General features: G+C 36.4%; 1 protein-coding gene across 1 annotated transcript; it reads right to left on the bottom strand.

The window, feature by feature from the left end:
• Positions 1-188: 188 nt before the first annotated feature.
• Positions 189-20,082, bottom strand: LOC144449297 (copper-transporting ATPase 2-like). Its single transcript, XM_078139814.1, has 19 exons — positions 19,955-20,082; positions 16,471-17,615; positions 14,659-14,822; positions 13,653-13,811; positions 12,833-12,915; positions 11,556-11,706; positions 9,548-9,781; positions 8,877-9,126; positions 8,023-8,147; positions 7,539-7,682; positions 6,772-6,960; positions 5,930-6,106; positions 5,218-5,398; positions 4,264-4,401; positions 3,664-3,806; positions 3,102-3,305; positions 2,809-2,926; positions 2,284-2,386; positions 189-1,945 (listed from the first exon to the last, which is right to left on the bottom strand). Exons 2-19 carry the CDS (start codon positions 17,558-17,560, stop codon positions 1,810-1,812), a joined length of 3,789 nt encoding a protein of 1,262 aa, XP_077995940.1. The 5' UTR covers positions 17,561-17,615; positions 19,955-20,082; the 3' UTR covers positions 189-1,809.
• Between the last annotated feature and the right edge of the window lie 1,160 nt (positions 20,083-21,242).

Raw genomic sequence — 21,242 nt, 5'->3', positions numbered from 1 at the left:
AATTGTATAACAATGTATGTATGTATGTATGTATGTATGTATGTATGTATGTATGTATGTATGTATGCATATATATCCACTCTGCAAGAGACAGATACTGCAACAATGTATTACAATGTATATATATATCCACTCTGCAGGAGATGGATACTGCAACAATCGTATACAATGTATATGAATCATCCTCTGCATTTAGATTAAACAAGTAACAATCTGTTCTGGCTTGTGTTCATACACAACTTACTTTCTTCTGCTGTAAGTGATTCAAATGTTGAAAATCACCATTACTTTCCCATGTACAATGATAAAGAAGAACTAAAGAATACAGAGTTTATGGTTTTCTACTCCAGATCTATCGCACCTCAAAATGCCTCAAAGGTTATCCAAAATGGCTCAAAAACAACCGTAATCTTTAGCTGCCGTCACCAAAATCCACACTACCACTGTTTAATTGTAAAACAAAATGACATATCTATGTTACATGGCAAACACACACAAAAAAAAGCATGGTCCCAATAACATACCTTCAAAAACACATTATTTTGTGTTATTTTTTAAATTTATCTCACAATGTAAACAGTGCAATGTATACGACGTAAAAAGTTTCAAGTCAGCCAGAAAAAAACAAATAACCCAAAACTATGATTCTTTTTAGACCTACCAAATATGAAGATTCTTGAAAAAAAAGTATTCTCACAATCAAAATTTAAATATTTAAAAGGAGAATTATTATGGCTAGTATAAAATTATGACAATTTTATGACCCTGTTTGAGATACAAATGAATATCTACACCTGTGTATTCCATGTTAGAATGTAAGATATACCGTGTTGTGCTGCCCTTATTGACCTCTGTGTAAAAGGTTGGCCAATGTGTGACATGGTGCAGCCAGAATAAAAATTGAATTTCCCGAACCATATGTTTAATGTAGTCTTCTGGCAAACATTCCCTGTTTTGGCTGTAATTTATACCATTTTGAATTCATTTCATCTATTGTCCTGTTTTAAGCCAGTTTTAGTTCAATTTCCCATAGTCTGAATCTTTCAATCATTTATCAACAAATAATTTAGCCGTACTATTTACACATGGACATCAATACAGTGTACAGTATTATTCACAACTTGTAGACAGGTAATTCAAGTAATTCAAAAGTTTGATGTATTTGTCAAAGGCAAAAATTAACCACAAAAAAATTGCAAAATATAAATTATTAGTGCGAAAAGGGTTCATAAAATCAATTTGATGAGTTGTACTAAAACAAGTTGACCTTTGACCTGAGTATACAAACATGTATATAAATTATATGTATATATTTAATAAAAGTCCCATTTGGTTTCTTGAATAAATCATTGGATCGAAGTAAACTTCTGTTCCACACAAAGTTGTTATCTGAAATTTTCGACTGCATATTTCAGTCTTTGTTAACAGATTGCCCTAGAATGTGACCTTTAAGGCGAGTCTAATAAGGGTGATAGGTGCCTGGAAATTTGTATCTGTCTCAGACTTTGTTTTAAGTGGGTCAATTTGTTGACAACCATTAACATGAGCAGTTGAAAATATCAGATAATAATTTCCAATATTGCGTTTGTAACAAAAATTTTCTTTGATACAATAATTTAAAAATTTATAAGAACTACACATAAAATACAACACAGAAATTCGATTGCCTATACAAGTATAATAATCAAAAAAACGATTCATATATATCGCTACAAGTGTCTCCTGAGAAACATCATAATATTATGTTCCTTCCATCTTACATCACAAACTTTGCTAACATCCGACGTATAAGATCACAGTGTCTTTGCATTATGGTTCCATTTCTAGCATTCTAGAGTATCTTTTACCAGTATGTTCAGAGTCATCAAACTCTTCTTCATCACTCAGGACTCTAGAGTATGTTTTACCAGACTTCTCAGTCTCAACATAATCTGGTTGTTTGTACCTAGAATTAAAAACAAATATTTATTGTTGAAAATATACCGACAACAATTTAAGTTATCTAGCTCAAATTGCCAATCAAAATTTTGACATAATGAAGCATTTGAAAATGTGACCTCGTGTATTGCTATGTTTTCCATCTTAACACCTTAGAAATGATTGGTCATTCGATTGAGTAGTACAACAAAATATGTGTGTAAATATTGGTGATACTGTCAATCCACAATCATAATCACAGCATTGACGTGAAAGAAATTTTAAAATGAAGAGACAAACACGATGTGACCCCCTAGATTATTGAAGATAATTTGACTATATAGAATGACTCCCTAGGATACTTACAATTTGAGTAGGAGAGATGATATAATGACAGTGACGGTAGAGAAGGCTTCACAGGCTGCAGCCATCCATGGTTCTAAGTAGATACCAGCTGGAGCTAACACACCTGTATAAGGTAAAAATATATAGAGTCATAATCAGATCAAAATCATAACAGTAATCTATTAGGTGGAGCTAGCAGACATGTTTAAAGAGGTACATGTTGTCACAATCTCTTTAAACTCAACATCATATTCTTAATACGAGATAAGAGGCACAAAGTGCATTTCTATTACAAATATGGCCACCATTATGCAAAAGTCACAAATTTAAGTGGCATGTAGTGTTTGACATTTGCACCAGATTTGGTTGAAATTGTGTCACGGTTGTCAGAGATATGGCTGACCAAGGACAGACACACACACACACACACACACACATTCACATGAAGGGACAGATGGATGGAAAGACAAGGATCATTCCTATATCCCCCTTACAGGTGCCTGTTGGAGGCTGAGCAAATCATCCTGAGGAGAACACTGTACTTACCTCCTGCAACAGGTATAGCTACAACGTTGTAGACTAAAGCCAGCAAGAAGTTGATTCTGATTCGCTGTACGATGTAATGTGACAGATGAATGGCAGCAGGTACATCCAGCAAATTATTCTGTTGTTGCAAAATAAAAGTAACATTACATTAGATGTTAAAGAAATCCCTAAGAAAATTTAGAGTGAGATTTGATGACTCTATGATTCATTGCTCAATCCTTAAAATCAAACACTAACACACAATAAACATGCAATATTACTATATGTATTCGAGTACCTAAGTACTAACTTACCCTAATAAGGACTACATCAGCAGCTTCTATGGCAACATCAGTTCCTGTTCCTATGGCAATACCAACATCAGCCTGAACAAGAGCTGGTGAGTCGTTGACTCCGTCGCCTACCATGGCAACACGTTTGCCACCAAGTTGGAGTTCTTTGACCTTATCTACCTTGTGAGATGGTAATACTTCAGCGAATATTTGTGTGATACCAACCTACAAGTACAAAATTTATTATAATTATAGTTTCTGAATGCATGTAGACCAAATTGATTTCACAACAGCCTAGAAACATGGTAAAATCACAATTCTGATCATGATTCTATTCAAGTACAGGGCTATATCAATCGTCTGAAAGTGCAAACATGCTCATGTGGATCAGTTCCACATTCCTTTAAATATCTGTGTGTCTCTTAGCCAATAAGAAGTCTGGTTTTAAATCTTGTATATCAGCCTATAAAAAGTCTTGTTATAAAAATCCTTTGTACTGTCAGCCTATAAGAAGTCTTGTTATAAACATGCTATGCATCTCAGCCTGTCAGAAATCTTGTTATATCTTGCTTTAAGTCCTCACCTGAGCAGCAATAGTATTGGCTGTTCTGTGGTTATCTCCGGTCAGTAAAACTACGTCCAAACCGAGGTGTTTCAAAACAGTCACAGCCTGCGCAGCTTCTGGCTTCACAGAGTCAGCAACAGCTATTATACCAATAACAGCACCTGTGTGGATTCAATATACTTAGTAGTTGAAATCTATTGTAACTAGGATACAAAGAAAGTGGAAAATCCATGAAGCAATTGCCTGCAAACATTAAGTAAGCTGAGTCGCAGCCAATTACGGCAAAGCCTCTCCAGGAAATAAAAGACACTTTGAAATTCATAAACTATGGGTTCTGGAGTCACTTCATGATTTTACATCCCCTACAATTACTTGCAATTTCAGAGAGCATCAAGTTAATCTTGTGCCTTTATAGGGTATCTTTGCTATGGGCTATTGCATGATGGGAGTCACCAGACCAGAAATTATATATTCATGGTTGCGAAAGATTAATACTTGTTTGGTATATACTTTGATATTAGTACATACTAATACACAGCAAACTAATTTTATAGAGATGGAGGAATGCAGCTAGACTATCTCGTTAGTTCAAAATTTAATGCACGGAAACTATCTTACCATTGGCAGCAATGAGTACAGCAGTGTGACCTTTGCGTTCATGTAAAGCCATTTCTCTGTCGATATCTACAGCAACATCAAGGTTATTAGTTCTCATCCATTCTCTGTTTCCAATCAGCACACTGTATGGTTCCTTGTCTGAAATCAAACAATTTATACTTGGCATTGAAAGGGGGAACTGCACTCCAGGATATAGAGACATTTTCATAAACTACAGGTTCTGGAAAGTCATTTCATAATGTTGCATCACCCACAATTACTTGCAATTTCTGAGAAGCACCAAGTTGATATTGTACCTTTATAGTGCATCTTTGCCATGGGCTATTGCATCATGGGAGTCAGCAGAATAATGTATTCAATGGTTGCACAATGAATATTCATGACTCCTGAGTGCCTATTCCCTATTCAGCACAAAACATGTCTCGTAAAGATTAACTTGGAGAAACACAGTTCCATATCTTGCGACAGAATCACAATCTCAAAACCTTGCTTTTTCATTTTCCATTCATTGCAAAAGTTTTGTTTAGAAAATACAAGTAAAAACTTGGGGAGGGTAGGGGTGTGAGCAAGAAAGGGGTATTTCTAAAATACTACATTGTGGACATCATTTACATTATATGCAGTTGGCAATATTTTTTTCAAACCTTGTTTATACATGAAATCATGTTCGTACTGTAAATAAATGAATACTTTCAGTCTTACACTCAATTCAAATTACCAAATACACATTTTATTTATAAAGTTCCTTTCATACCAGTCAAATACAAACCCAGCAAACTAAGCATGGTGTTTGCTCTGTATACAGGCAAATTTTGTTTGATTTCTTTGTTTATGTAGACATGAAATAAAAGCATCTACAGAACAAATGCCACGCTTAGCTTGCCAGCGCTGTATATCCTGCTGCTATCCCTGATAATGGTTGCATATAAGACAAAAGTTGGAACCAATTCTTACTCTTTACAGTCTCTTCTTTATTGGTGTTACTGTCATCAGTTACATCACCATCCATTGGAATTGCAATATGTTCTTTCCTTTTAGCATTTAGTTTACCAACTCCACTAATAGTACACTCCAAGCCATAACCAGCTTCAGCTTTGAAGTCGTCACACTTTCCCAAAACATCCACACCAAATATCTGTCAAAAAAAAGGAAGGAATAAATGAAGTTCAAGTACAATATTTACAAGCAGAGGTCCCGGTCAGCCTTTTGTAAATATAATGATTCAACACTCGCAGATATTGAGAAGAAATCTATCTATCTAGATATATGTTCGGTTATCAAATATTCTATGCGGGAGCCTGATGGATCACAGTGAGAGAATGTGACGTGTTCTATAATACTTATTGCCTGGCCATACTCATCTTATAACACATCTTTTTTACAAAGCCTTCAGTGATTGGGTTAGACCATGTCACATGGTATAGACTAGTGACCTATAGTGACCTTGATTTGCATACAAAGACCACTATTTATTTTCTATTTTCCCTAGGGCACTAGTACAATAGCATGAGACAAGACCTACTGGTGATTTTCTTTCACTCAGAAAAGGATATGTCTGGGAATGTGATGTGATAATCATATAAAAACATTTTCCTTGGGGTAATTGTCATCTTCAAGTTCCAGACAATGAAGTGAAGCTACCGACAAGACAAGACAAACTCCCTACCTGTTTAGCATATGACACAATGGCAGCACCTATAGGGTGTTCACTGTTAGCCTCAGCACTGCCAGCTATGGCCAGGATGTCATCTTCACTGAAATTGGATTGGAAAGAAGCCAAATGCACTACTTTGGGTACGCCATGCGTTATTGTACCAGTCTTGTCAAAGACTACTGTTTTCACCTACAGAGAATAACAACATAAGATAAGATGTCAGCATACGATACACTTTGCTTTTCTGTAACTCAAATCAAATCTTCTACATTCAAAGACATACAGTGTTTTTGTTAAGGGTTGGAGAACCCCTGGTAACAGAAAGTGGGAATATGGTAAAACAGACAGTTTCCAATGCTTTGTAGCTACTTACAACCCATATCAAAAACACTGGTAGGGAACCCTGGTAAAATGACAGGACAACTTTTACCTACTTACTGCCCTTAAGAAAAACAGTGACATAGCACTCCCTAACACTACTGCACTTTTGATTAGTGTCCAAAATATCACCCTACAATTCAGATTATAACATTTGACATACCAATGTCTACTCATAACATAAAGTGATGTTAATTTACCAAACTGGCTAAGTTTGGTTGAAATCGCCTCATGTATTTCAGAGATATAGCTACACATACGCACATGCACACATTCATGCACATACCCTAATGTAGTAGTCCCCCCTCAGGCTTTGTCCGTTGGGTACTAATAATGGGTAAATTTGTTCAGATACAAAATCCATTTTTTCATTTACAAATCTTATAAATGTGTAACATGTCTTGGTGATAGACACATTAAGGGTGACTTCATGAATTCTAAATTAACATTATTCAGTATTACTCAGAGTTGCTTACCTTGTGTGCCATTTCTAATGGTTCACCCCCTTTGATCAAGATGCCGTTTTGAGCACCAAGGCCGGTACCAACCATTACTGCTGTAGGGGTGGCCAACCCTAAACCACACGCACATGCAATACACATGACAGACACAGCACATGCGAATGCAAAGGACAGAACAATTTCATCATGTCCCATAGTTTCTGGCTGAAAAATGAGAAAAAAAAAGAAACACTGATTTTTATCACGATCATACAATTCATGATTGGGCTTCTAAATGTAGTCAGTACATGAGTAAAAGATTTGCAGACATTCTCTCTGCTTGTCTTTTGGCACCATTTCACAATCATGGGAAGACTGTTATGGCATCTGTAGCCACGTCTTGTGTCACAGAGTGCTGACTTTGGCAATGTGTGAATGTCACCTTGACACAATATAATATTTGTATAATAATACGCTGGACCATTTCAATTGTTTGTACTTGATAAATCAAACAATCAATCAATCAGTGAATTTATTAACTGTGCACCGGTTTCCACTACAATGTAGAGTTCAGAAGTGTTGTACAGTTAAATTGCTCTGGAGAATAGATATGTCTTTAAGTTCTTTTTGAAGGCGTTAGCTGTTGGTTTTTGTCGTATTTCCAATGGCAGTGCATTCTTTTGACCGGGTGCTGCACGTGATAATGTATGCCTGCCATACGACAACAGTTTCTACTTGGGTTTGTACATCAAAGGAACTACTAAATCATGATATTTATCAGATCATGTAAGATAATTACTCACATTTCCTCTCTTTGGTATCAGGTAGATCAGTTCTGGATTCGCATAACCTATCGTAATCCACACTAGCAATGTAGTTAATGAGAGAGCAAACACCAATGGTACGAATACACCGGCCAGTTTGTCTGCTATTCTCTGAATGGGAGCCTGTAAGAAAATTAAACCAAACATCAAACTGAAAAGTACACACAGTTTAACATAGTATACACCTACTCAGATGTAACAGTTTTAAAACTTTTGATTTTACTTTGTTCAAGAAAACTCCAACCCTTTCTCAGTTAAAATCAAGAAAAAATAAGGAGTCATCGTACAAGGTCATATAACATCAAAATTAACACAATAAGACTGTTGTATTAAAATTCTGATCTCTGGGAGAATAATCTATTGATTTCCTTGAAAACAAGATAGTGGACCCCAAGTGAGTATAGTTACTTAGATACAAAGGAAATCATCTCATTTCAACCAAACAAAAGCAAAAGAGCCTTACCTTGGAAGATTGAGCATTTTCTACCAGTTTGAAAATCTGTGCCAGTACACTATCAGCACCAACATGTACAGCTTCCATTAGGATTGTCCCTTTACTGTTGATAGCACCTCCAATAACAATGCTACCTGTATAGACAATACCAAAATGTCTTTTAGGAATGAGTTATACATGATAGTATGATTGCCCCTCATGGAATCGCATTAGTGTTGTCTTAGTAAGGATTACCTTAGTCTGGACCAAGTTTTCTATTACTCCACCAAACAAGTGCATTTCATATCTAGATTTTAATCCTGCAACTTGTATTTTTCGTCATTTATGTTTCCAAATAAAAGGTTATTTATATTTTATTCTTCACTGTCACTTGTTTAATAAATAGCAGCCACTGGTAAAATTCCCACCATATTAACTGATGTGATACTATATTCTAATACTAAATGAATAAAATGTTGTCATTTTATTCTTATATATTAGACTACAGTATCATTGTGTTGTCTCCACTGTTCCAACTATGTTACTAGTTCTCCTAATTAATACACCATATACCAGTTATCAAAAAGACAAAAGATTGTACAATTTGGCCACAAGGTGTTCTGTTGGGAAGAAGCTTTTCAACCAGACGTTAGGGTCATGATAGCCGCGCCGCGTACTACAGCCTCCCTTGAGAAAAAATCCTTTCCCATTATTTCACAGTAAAGGTTGGTAGCAGTCTCAACCGGTCAAAGCATTATGTTAACTTTATTTCCGATCACATAATTTTAAGGAACTCATGGAATTGTTATTGCCACATACTTCTATTTGCTACTTTGTGTCCTATTTCAACTATCTTTCAGTATATGACAGTATCATTAACATACCTGGTTTTTTCAAGACTGGCATAGATTCTCCAGTAATGAGGGACTCATCTGCCATAGATGTACCATCTATCACTTTACCATCTACAGGGATTTTACCACCAGGAACAACTTTTAAGATGTCCCCTCGCTGGACCAGATCTATAAGAACCTTTTCTTCACTCAGAATTTTGTTATTTTCACCGAGGGTCACAAGGATGGCATCTGTAGCTTGCAAGGACACTAACTTGGCAAGGGAATCAGAGGTTTTACCCTAATAGATGAGATGAAATAAAAAGTCATAATTAAAATTCGACCCAATTAGGGATTTAGTATAGCAACAAAAATGATTAACAATTCAAATTTTTAAAAGGAAGAAATTTGTCTATATATATTTGGTGATTAATATCCCAATATGATGAGGCATATTCACTTCAAACTTCAAAACAAAATCACAGCACATTTTCTCTATTTGATTCAAAGTATGATGTCACATCAATAGATCATGCATACATTAATATTTATACAAAGTACATACTGACAATGATGTTATCAATCAGCCAGAAAATGCTCATGATAAAAGGGTTTTGTCACTCCTCGTTTTTGACTCATTGTAACAACAACCCTTCTGTCACTCACATTTCCCTGGCTGAGCCAAAAAAAAAGTTGATCTGAATGAATGAATGGAGTCTTACCTTGGCTATGTATTCCAGCCATCTACCAAGTGACATAAACAGAAATAACAATGGTGGTGAGTCAAAGAAAGTCTTGGGACTTGTTTCTGTCTGCATTACCATGGCAACAATCACCACAACCACAGAATATAAATATGCTGTTGAAGTTGACATGGAAACCAAAAGATCCATGTTGGCATTTTTATTTCTCAATCCCTTGTATGCCCTGATGTAAAAGTTCTTTCCACACAGGATCTGCAATGTAATAATGTTTGTTGGATAAAAGTTACTTAATTTACATAATTTTACATATTCATTGAGTATTTGGACTTTCAACACTCTCTATTGGTCAACCCCTCTCAGAGCAGGCCAGGGAGGGCAGAACAACATGATATATCTTACAGTCTATGGCAAGGCATGTTAACTGATATTTTGGGCTGGGTAGTACAAATTACAGTGTAGTGCTATCCTTCATCAAATCTTTCAGATCTATCTTTCTAGCTTATGAAGTCCTGAGATGAATGAGATGTAATTTAAAATTCAAACAAAGCCACTCACAGTCACACAGTCATTAACATCATGTCTTTGTTACAATCAATCACAGAATTCTAACCAAGTTAGTTTTGAAGGCAGGCTGTTAGGTAATGTCCAAATATGGTATACTTGTCAGCCAAAGGATGCTACTTATACACTGTTTACATCATTACAACAGTTGGGGTTTACTCATTTGCATGAACAACATTCTATAGTAGAGTCAGTTTGACCAGACGGGGTTTGAGACCACTTTGGCATTCAGATTACAAATGATATTGTATATGGCCCCTGTAGTACAATATGTCATGTTTGTGTGAGCATTGAAAGAAATCTCCCATTGCATGTATGAGGTATGTCTGCACACAGAGGGACAGACGGCTGGACCTTGGTCGATGCCTGGAGAGGGAAGGATGGTCCCAAAGCAAATTGGATATTATTGATTATTACTATCAAATCATTAATTATGACATGCCAATCAAATGTAATTCTCACAACCTGAGTAAATTTTTCCAATGATGAAATGAAAAATAACATTTTGTGGCAGTGTTTGTCTTGTACCTGTAACTTTACAACAATGGAAAATGTACAAGTGATTTCTGCATTGTCATGGGTGTGTACCAGCAAGTTCTATATGTCAAACTGGTATCTCATGTAAATGCGTTCTCACTTTTAATAAGCCCTCAAAATAAACATCAAACAGATGTTAAGTCAGGTCAAATTTCAGTCACATGTGAGAACTGATGGCTAAATACACTATTCTATATACCAGTAATACTGAAATAGATATATCAGTAAACTAATTTGCATAAATTTGTCATTCATATAAATTTGTGCACTCCTGGAGTCATTTACAACATGTCATTATGAAGGCAATAGAATGAGAAATGTTAATGATAACAAAAATAAGTACAAATGTAACAAAATACAGAGTGAAAACTACGTAGGGGATATTTGTGTGTTATCTTTATTGAGTCTATCTCAACATGAAACCTTATGGTCAGTCTCACTGGCACATCATTTAATAGCATTTGCAAGCTACAGACGAAATCTCCTATAATTATGTAAAATCTCATCAGGCCAAATAAAAAAAAAAAGTGGTTCCGATTACACTCAATTTTGGAATAGGTGGGGTAGTTAGATTTATAATTCATTTTTTAAATATATTTTTCTTCATATGTGAGTGTTTAGTTCGGTACTTATGTTTTCCATTGTTTTGAATATGGTCTATGTGTTGCTGGTTTCTTCTGATCAGATGTACAGCCATTACAGATTGGAAGAATAGTTTTATAATTTGTCTGTTTAAGTTGATGTCAGTTTCTGCATCCACTATTTCTTGCCAGACTTCACAATTTTCACAATTTTATTATTTTATTCTTGAATACGCAAACAAAGGTTAAGGGTTGGCGTGAAAAACTAAGTGGGGTCAGGTAACCAGAACCAAACAATTTTCTTTAGGGAAAATAATTTCTTATTTTATCATATTATCTACACTTACCTGGACTGGAGTTGCCAGACAGAATGAGAGAAGATTTTCAAGTGATAAACCTGGTATTATCATGTAGTGGTTCTTTGAAATCATGAAATACAACATTATAATAAATGCTGGTATTCCAAATATCATGGAGAAGAAAAACGAATTTCGCCATCTGTTGTAGGAAAAAAAATAATAAAGTGTATTTTTAACAAAGATAAATATATTTTGCAAATGTTTTCTATTTGAGAGAATAAAAACAATGTTATGATTCCAAATACTTTTTAAACTTACACCATTAGGTAAGATTGGTATTACTTTTTTTTTTATTTATTTTCTTTTTGTCATATCTTCTTAATTTTTGCTATATTTTTTCAAAATTCTTGATTTTCACACTGCCTTCAAAATGTTTTCCTCAACGTTTAGAAAAAGTAAGAAAAAGTAAGGTAGAAAGTCGGATGCACATATTTTTTTTTTATTTTTTTTTATTTTTTTATTTTTTTATTTTTTTATTTTTTTATTATTTTTTTTTGGGGGGGGGGTCTTGTATTCGGTGCTCTGCTTAGGGGCCAGGCAAAAAAAAAAATTTATGTAAAACACTGATATCCTAAATCCGTCATTAAGTATTTTGTACAGACACTAAATTCACCCATGCACATGCATAATCAGAATAAAATCATGCATTTGTATGGTATACTATTTTTACTACTGTTTGTAGAAATGTTCTGGCGACCCAGACTAGAATAATACTGATATGACCAGCAGAACTATTTTTAGTCTCCATAGCAGGTTGAAAAGCCCAGCCAGCAAAGTGATTTGTATTTCAAACAAAGTAATTTAAATTCCGTATTTTTCATGGATACCATGCATAGAAGCTGATTGGTGGAATAAGTCACATGATACATATATTTTGTTGCTTGTGTCAAGTTATCCAACATGTGACTAAATACTTTGCCATATTTGGATGTAACCTTTGTACAAATAACCTTGAACAACAGCATGTATATGCAAATGTTATGCTAATATTTCCTCACAGTTGTGGATAGTGCATAGTGAGTCATGGCCAAACTACTAAATTTGAATTAATGAGTTTGTGGACTTGGAGGAGACAATGCTTGCCAGGTCAAACGTGATCTACTCTCTGCAATGGAGGCTACATAAACTATTTGAAAATAAGACATTATAATATTCAATGTATTGTCATTTTTTTTAAAAATATAACATATAAACTAAAGCAAAAGTTACTGTTCTTGAATTTCTCCCAACTAAATTAACGTGACTTATCCCCTTATTCTACTTACTGTTTAATGGCATCCAATTGTTTCATTGCATTCAGGGATTTTTGCAAACCTTCACCACTAAGCTCAACATCATAACCAGCATCCTAGAAACAAAATAATAATAATACTCATCAACCAGTGGCAAATTTTTCATAAACAACTAAATTATGTGAATGGTTATACTTGAATGATCACAGCAGCCTTGTCATTATGACAAAAATGCAATGTTTACAAAATTCAGTCTCATTAGTTCTGTTAGAGCTATTTGTCATGTCCTTCACTATTGTAACTTTAGTGTCTGTAAGTGTATGTTTTATTGTTCATACAGTAGGGAATATAAATCAATACAATGTCACAAAACTCATGAAGGAGTCATACACTTATTAAAAAGCCTTCTAAAGTCCCAAAATTTTTTCAAACTATTTCTGGGAAATTCTGGTCAAACTTAAATATGTAGCAATAGGGAACTTGTAATTCAGACTGAGCATGCTCAGAGGCAAGGAACTATGGGATTGTCTATAGTTAGTGTAATGGAGCTATCAATAGAATAAACCTCCTACAAAGGTCAAGGTCAACCATAAAAGTGCCTTGGGGACAAATTTTTCTTGATTCAAAATGAGAATGGGGTTGACTTTTTTTTCAACAAAGCACATTCCTGTTCTGACAAAATTTAAACATTTTTTTATTTCTGCAGCACATATTACATCAACATATATTTTAATAAATATTTGTTATACATGTATTTGATCAGATGGAACTGAAAAGAAATGAAATATCAAAATTATTCAAAACAATTACATGAATTTATAGGAATCACTTATCAAGTTTTAAAGTTGCTTACCTCTATGGTTTTTATTATTATTCTTGGTCCAATGTCGCCTGTATACTTGAAGACTCCCTTATTGGTTACCAAGGTAACCGACGCATAGGTTACACCAGGAAGTTTAAGGACAGCTGTTTCAATTGAACGGACACAGGATGGACATATAATATCTGAAATCTATAATAAACATGATCAAATCAGGAATTTAGATTTCACAATATACATTTTGTGTAGTACTACTGAGTTGTCAATAATGTAGAAATTAGCACATAACAGTTTAATTAATGCACATGTCATCTGATTAGGATTGAAATTTAGGTGTTAAAAACACATTTGTCTGTCAGAGTGATAGAAAAAGTGAGTCCATAACAAAGAATGGTCCCTATGGCCCCACTGATAAGATTAAGCTAATACAACAGGTTCCATTAGGAGAACAGTGCTAATGCACTGAAATGGTGTCTGTATATGAAAGATTAATAAATAAATAAACAAGAACACGGTATTGAAAACTGGGCCTTTAAAATGATAGAGCGGTTACTCTATGTGTGGTCATTGCATTTCATTTTAGATTGACTGCTTTTTCGTGTTTTTTTTTTGCAATAAATGACAACAAAAGTGACTTGAAGCTTTTTCAAAAAGTTTGATTCCAATATAACAAAGTGGTAAAAATAAAGATCAATTGTTTTGCAGTAAAGGAGTATAAAATGGCTTGAATGTTTGACTAGTTTTGCACCAAGCTTGGGATTTTTCAAAGTAAGTTTTCACCGAGCACTTCTGCACTAACACTGTAGCCATGAGGGACAGCCCTCACTGGACTCACTGGGAGACAACATCATTTTATGTAAACCACAGGCCTCTCTACAGCACAGTCCAAAACATACCTTCATAATTCACTGTGTCAGCAGAAATACGTGCTCTGGGTTGCGAGAATGGGGAGACGTGTATTTATATGCTAAAAAGAACTATCCAGTATGTACTTGTAAATAAAGATCTTTATTAGTATTATTATTAGATTATTACTTACAAGAACTTCCAGGAGACCTTCACCTTCTTCTACCTCCTGTAGAACTTCTGCTTTAAATCCCAAACTATCGATGGCAGCTGTCATCTTCTCTATAGTGATTAAGTCATTGTCGTACAGAACTTCAGCTTTCTGGGCCATTAAAGCCACCATTGCTCGCTGAACACCTAAAAATAAATTACCACAGTTACATTGTAAATGTCATTAACAGTTACAAGATGTTTCACAGGGAGCAGTGAGTATGTAATCGCTTGATTTCTCTGTCTGGCAGAAGTGGTTTTTCTGTTGATCTACTATATGTACTTCAGAGTTCATGCATGTCACTTGTGATATCATATCATACCGTTACCTCAAGGTGAACCATAACCTAGTCCCTGATTGTTTATATAAAAAGTTGTATATGATCTATGTTCAAGCATAGACCCTACACGATAGACCCTACATGATAGACCCTACCACCAGACCCTACACGACAGACCCTACATGATAGACCCTACGCGACAGACCCTACACGACAGACCCTACCACCAGACCCTACACGACAGACCCTACACGATAGACCATACCACCAGACCCTACACGACAGACCCTACACGATAGACCATACCACCAGACCCTACACGATAGACCCTACACGATAGACCCTACACGATAGACCCTACATGATAGACCCTACATGATTGACCCTACATGACAGACCCTACATGACAGACCCTACACGACAGACCCTACATGATAGACCCTACATGATAGACCCTACATGATAGACCCTACACGGGTAGGGTCTATGGTTCATGGTGATAAGATTAGATTGATTCTTGATTATTATAATTTGATTGTAAACAAGTGACTTAGCTGTTGAAATAGCTTCACTTATTTGTTTTTATTTTTTGTTACATAAATGGTATAGGAGATGAACAAATTGGATAGCTAATGTTATTTTCTAGAAACAGTTCAACTATGCTACAATTAATTATAACCATAGTGGTGAAGTATGCATGGTTCCCACTTTTGGCAAATGTACACAGTATCATTCCCTTGTAAGACAAGACAGTAATTCACAGTTCCGGCTCATATATAGCTGTAGTCTGATTCTCATAGTGCAGTGTGAGTTACATGTATGACAATTTGAATATGACCCAACATTAAGGCAACATCGTAACTGTTTCATGTGCCCCATGGCTATTTCCTGACATGGGGAGCATGTCCGGGGTAGTTTTAAAAACTACATGTGTGTGCTATAATCATAACCTATTTATGTGATTAAAGTAGGTGGCAAAAGTTATTATACACTTAGTTTATACACAGACATGAACTAGCCATTTATTCAGTATTGTCACCCTTCTCCTACATTTCTCTTATTCTGTATTGTGCGCCATTGCCTAAAAGACATTTGTTTCATAACGTCTGTATTTGAAGGATCTAACTCTGAGTAACCTGTAGACTGAAAGATCTCGTTGTTCTTTCCATTTTTGTAACCTAAGGGTTGGAGCTTGAATTATAAGCAGAAAGACTGGATCGTACAGTCTAAGTAACCTGCCACTGTATTCATTTTGAGTTCCCAAATCTTGCATGTCATTCTGTTTGATTTTTTTTTAAATGTTAATTGTTTTGTAAATCAAGACAATGTACAATGTGGGGCTATAATACAATAGGGATCTTGCAATCCAGATGCAAAGGATCTGAGGTTATCGTAATACCTAATCTGGATCTACCGATAAAATAAACCTCCCACAATGGTCAAGGTGACTATGAATTGATCATTTGTGGTTACAAACAATGAGACCTGGTCATAACCAAGAAGTTGTGCTTTACCTGGTTGTTTAATCAGCTGTTTCTCCAACGCAGAAACACAAGACACGCACGTCATCCCCTTCACAGAAAAAGTGCTTTTTACAATTCCTGAATTACCACGGATGTCAGGCAGCAATCGTACCGTGACATCATCCTTGTCTGTGTTGAATGCAACAGTGCCTGGGGCTTCACCTGAACACTTCGTGTCGGCCTTTGATGAACAGCTGCTATCAACCTCTGCCTTGCTTGGTGTTCCACAGCTGGTTTTTGGTTTACAACAGGTATCTTCCTGTTCAGCAGCTACCTTTGATGAGCAACAGCTATCAGCCTCTGCCTTGCTTGGTGGTCCACAGCTGGTTTTTGGTTTACAACAGCTATCTTCCTGTTCACTATCTGAACACTTCTTGTCGGCCTTTGATGAGCAACAGCTATCAGCCTCTGCCTTGCTTGGTGGTCCACAGCTGGTTTTTGGTTTACAACAGCTATCTTCCTGTTCACTATCTGAACACTTCTTGTCTACCTTTGATGAACAGCTGCTGTCACCCTCTACCTTGCTTGGTGTTTCGCTGCAGGATGTCGATTTACAGCAGGCGTCTTCCTGTCCGCCATCTTGTTTATTACAACAATCATCAACTGCCTCACCATCGCTTTCACAACATGTTTTCTGTTTCTTCTCTGTTCCTTCCATTTGAGAATCTTCACATGATTTCCCACTATCAGTTCCTAGATCAATTAATGATTCTTCATTATCACAATGTTTCTTTTTGCAACAACTATCCACCTCTTCGGCATTATCCCCATTTTCAGAAGTGCAAGATTCCTTACACTGATCATCAACTCCCTCCTCTTTGCCAATACCATTAGATGAACTTGAACGCTGACCCGGTGTGCATGTGCATACCTCACTTTCACAGCATTTAACATCGCTACCATTCCCACAACTTGCTGAATCCTTTTCACTGCCACATCCTGACATCACATCAGCTCCATTTCCTGTCTTCTCAGCATGTGGTAACAAGGGACAACCCTTGGAAGCTTTCCTCCTATTGCCTTGGCAACACGGTGATTCTTGATTGTTATCTTGGCAACAAGATGGTTGCCGGGAAGACATTTTCAGCAAGTATCACTCCTTTGTATCTAAGAATACCACTTATTGTGTCCAAAATCTACATCAAAATATAAAAATTAAACATTAAAATGATAAGTCTATTTTAGTGTCTACATGTGCAATTCTCACTTGTATGTCTTTTTTCTCAATGGTTGAAAAGATAGATCCTTGAGTTTTCCTACATGATAGATAGAATTGTGAAACAGAACAAATCCATGTTTGTACTACCTCAATAAAATGTACACCAGAGCTTGTGTTGGGTTGAAGTAAATGCGATTGCTGAATTTCATTTTTGCACTTCTAACCACATTTTGAACCCTTACAAACCTTTAATAACAACAGGTTGTAGCTATTTATCATCTTTCCCCTTGTTTTGCATATGTTTTACAGCAAATGATCACGAACAAATAATTATAAAAATAAAAACAGTCAACTGCTAATATAATAAATCCTATTAATACCCATTTTCTCGTCCATTTTGCTAAAACATTTGACATGAGCATGTTTGCACTTGAAGTTGATGAATACAATGTCAGTTCAGATTGTCAGTTATCTATTGGTTACTGAATCAGTCTGTATTCACACAACTTCTTTATGTTAATTTTGTATGCTTTACCAGACATGTTGTTATGCAATAAAAAATAGTCTGGTTAATGTTCTTTGTTTTATTACATAATAATATAACATCTTCAGAATGAGTGTGATTTTTTTTCCTATCTTTCAGTTCATAATCATATGGTCTGAATTACAGTTAAAGTCGGAAAGCAACATTTGAGTTTTCAAAGTTCTTAAAATACAGCAATAAACAATAATTTTTGCTCACATATGCACTCAGCTGGGGGGGGGGCACATCTTAATACACCTGGTGACATTGTCATGTTTTTCTAAGTCAATTTGTTTTATTATTTTGTGTGATTGAAAAAATATTAGATTGAGTACTTTTAGAGTTTTGTGTGGAGAGAAAACAGTCATGTATTCTTTGTACAAGTTCAACATATAAAAAGATGAATTTAATTTTCCATCAAATTCTTGCTTGGTTTTTGTAAAACTAAAGGGGGTTGCTATATATATTTTCTTCATAAACTATTCAGAATACAAAACACTGGCTACCTACATTGTATGTAGTAAACTGGCGGCAGTGACTTTGCACAAATAGAGAGGAAACTCGATCGTGAAGTCTATTGTATGTTCTATTTTTTGAATGGGGGCGGGTTCGTTGACCTCCCAGAAATTGGAGGGTTTTTTTAAGTGTTTGTATGTATAACAGTATATTCACGATGGGCTCCTTGACTGACTTCAAATTTCCCGATAGATCCACCCCTCATTACCGTTTAGTTTTTTTTAAACACTTTAGATTTACATGGAGATTGGAGGGGTTTCTGCTTGGATCACGACGCGTCAACTTACAAGTCGACAGATTTGTAGGGTTCCAAGGTCGACGGGTCGAGGTCTTTGAAGTTTGATGTACACATCTGTAACGTTACTTGTAGCTTTCTCGTTTGTTTCGGCTGTATAAGCCATACATATTCTCGGAGCCTGTGGTATGGGTTCCCGGTGGCAATAAAGTAAAGTAAAATACTGAACAAAAAGTAATTCACAACATGCATTCATCATTCATAGACAACAGAAACATTAGCGTTTGACATGACGTTTAACTTGTACTGACGGAAGCTGGTGCTAGTCGATCGGCGCTGAAATCAGGGTGTGGCGAAGGTCGACCGCGTAAACATGGTACTCGGATGAATAACACTGTAAATTTGTGCAATGAGTTCAAGTGATAATTTTACGTGATGCTGTACTGCGGGAGTGCGATACCGAAGCAGTGTAACGGAAACAGGTCAATTGGCCCCGTCAATTGGACCCCCCTAACCAAATGAACCCTCGCCGAGTGTGAGGCAAGGAAATTTATCAATTTCAACTGGTGAATTTCATTGCTTCGTTGATAAAAGTTTGGTCTCATTTAATGCACACCGTGAATCTGTAGTTCGTTTAACCCGCATGGATGTATGGTTCGCAAGACTCGATCCAGCACAAGACTGCTCCCGTTCTACACTTTACTCTTGTTAATGTTACGGTGGATACCTTTAGCTTTCCCACACCCAAACTGCAAACAGACTACACTCGTATTTGTGCTATCTATTTCTTAATAATAATGTTTCTGGATTGTGTCGAATATCCCTGAACAACTTACATTGGTTACGGCGAGGGTTCATTTGGTTAGGGGTCCAATTGATTAGGGTCCAATTGACGAGGGGGCCAATTGACTAGAAAGCAGTGTAACGACTAACAGTAACAATGACAATGCACAATGCCAACTCAACAATCTCAGTCGCACCGGTCGTCGAGTTCGAGCCTCATCATAGACATTTCAGTCTCAGAAATTTAGAGAAAACTCACCTATGTAACACTTTTACGCTTTGTACAAGAATTACAAGTCCTGTGAAAGACCACGTATCATCAGAAATGACCCGTTTCCCGTGTAACCTCCTGGAGCTGTGCTCTCCCGTAACTGTCAATGGCTACCCAACACGGACAATCGACATATATAGTGCCGTGTGCACAATACGTAAGAGTTTAGCTGATTTTATTCGATTCACACGTCATAGTCACATGCATTTTGTGTTACAACTGCCCGAACCGCCCTGGCTCCGTCCCCTGCCCCCTGTGTATCATTTGTGTATCTTTCCTGAGTATTGATCATTAGTGTAGTGTAATCCTTCATCGAATCTCAAGCTAGATGTCTCTTTCACTCCAGAGTTGATTTCACACAAGTCTAACAGCATACCTCCGGGGCCGGCCGGGCACAGGACACTCCTCCAGACCGGACTGAGTGCCCTGTGTTACGGCCAACAATGAGCCGTGTATGTTTTGTTTTGGTGTCAAATGTAAACTGACCACTAGTATATTTACTCAACATTGATGTTTCCATGCATGCAAGTTCACTATCAGCATTGTCCATACGTACGTGCAGCAGGTTTCTAGACATGTGGACCCTTTGCCATCTCGACCCCCGTCATCTCGACCCTCTATTGGAATGGTACTGGACATCTCGACCCTCACACCCGGCCACCCTGGTCATTTCGACCCCTTTGATAGAAGCTTTCACAAAATAATTTAAACACATATATTTTAAGTAACGGTATAGAAAGCAGTCGAGTTTGAAGAAAATATCTTTGGAATTCGGAATGATGGAATCGTTATGAACCTAAAACTTATAAACACATCCGTGACACTGAACCGAACGCACGAGAGAGTGCAGACACCACCGACCCGGGACCACCGACAATAGGTCTACGACGGCACATTCCGCATACAGGCCTACTCACTTTTTGATTACAGGTATTACAACCATGGAGAAGTTTCATAAACGAAAAATCAGTGTTTCGGTTTCCAAAAATTGTCAGATTTCATGAGTTCCCTTCACCCGTATTACAAAATAATTCGTGTTTCAGTACATTTATACCACAGCTGCCATGTGAGGTTTATGGTACACTATAGACACTCGAAGGTTTATGGTACACTATAGACATTCGAAGTAAATAGGATAAAGATACGTTAGTTTATTTTGAGCGGGGTCGAAATGACCAGGTTGTGAGGGTCGAGATGACTAGGGTCGTCCCAATAGGGGGTCGAGATGGCAAAGGGTCCAGATGTCCTGCTTCCGTGCAGAATACCATCTAAGTCT

The sequence above is a fragment of the Glandiceps talaboti genome, chromosome 18 (assembly GCF_964340395.1).
Source record: "Glandiceps talaboti chromosome 18, keGlaTala1.1, whole genome shotgun sequence".
Taxonomy (NCBI): Eukaryota; Metazoa; Hemichordata; class Enteropneusta; family Spengelidae; genus Glandiceps; species Glandiceps talaboti.
Note: the sequence above shows the minus strand (reverse complement) of the source record. Positions and strands in the feature narration are given on the sequence as shown.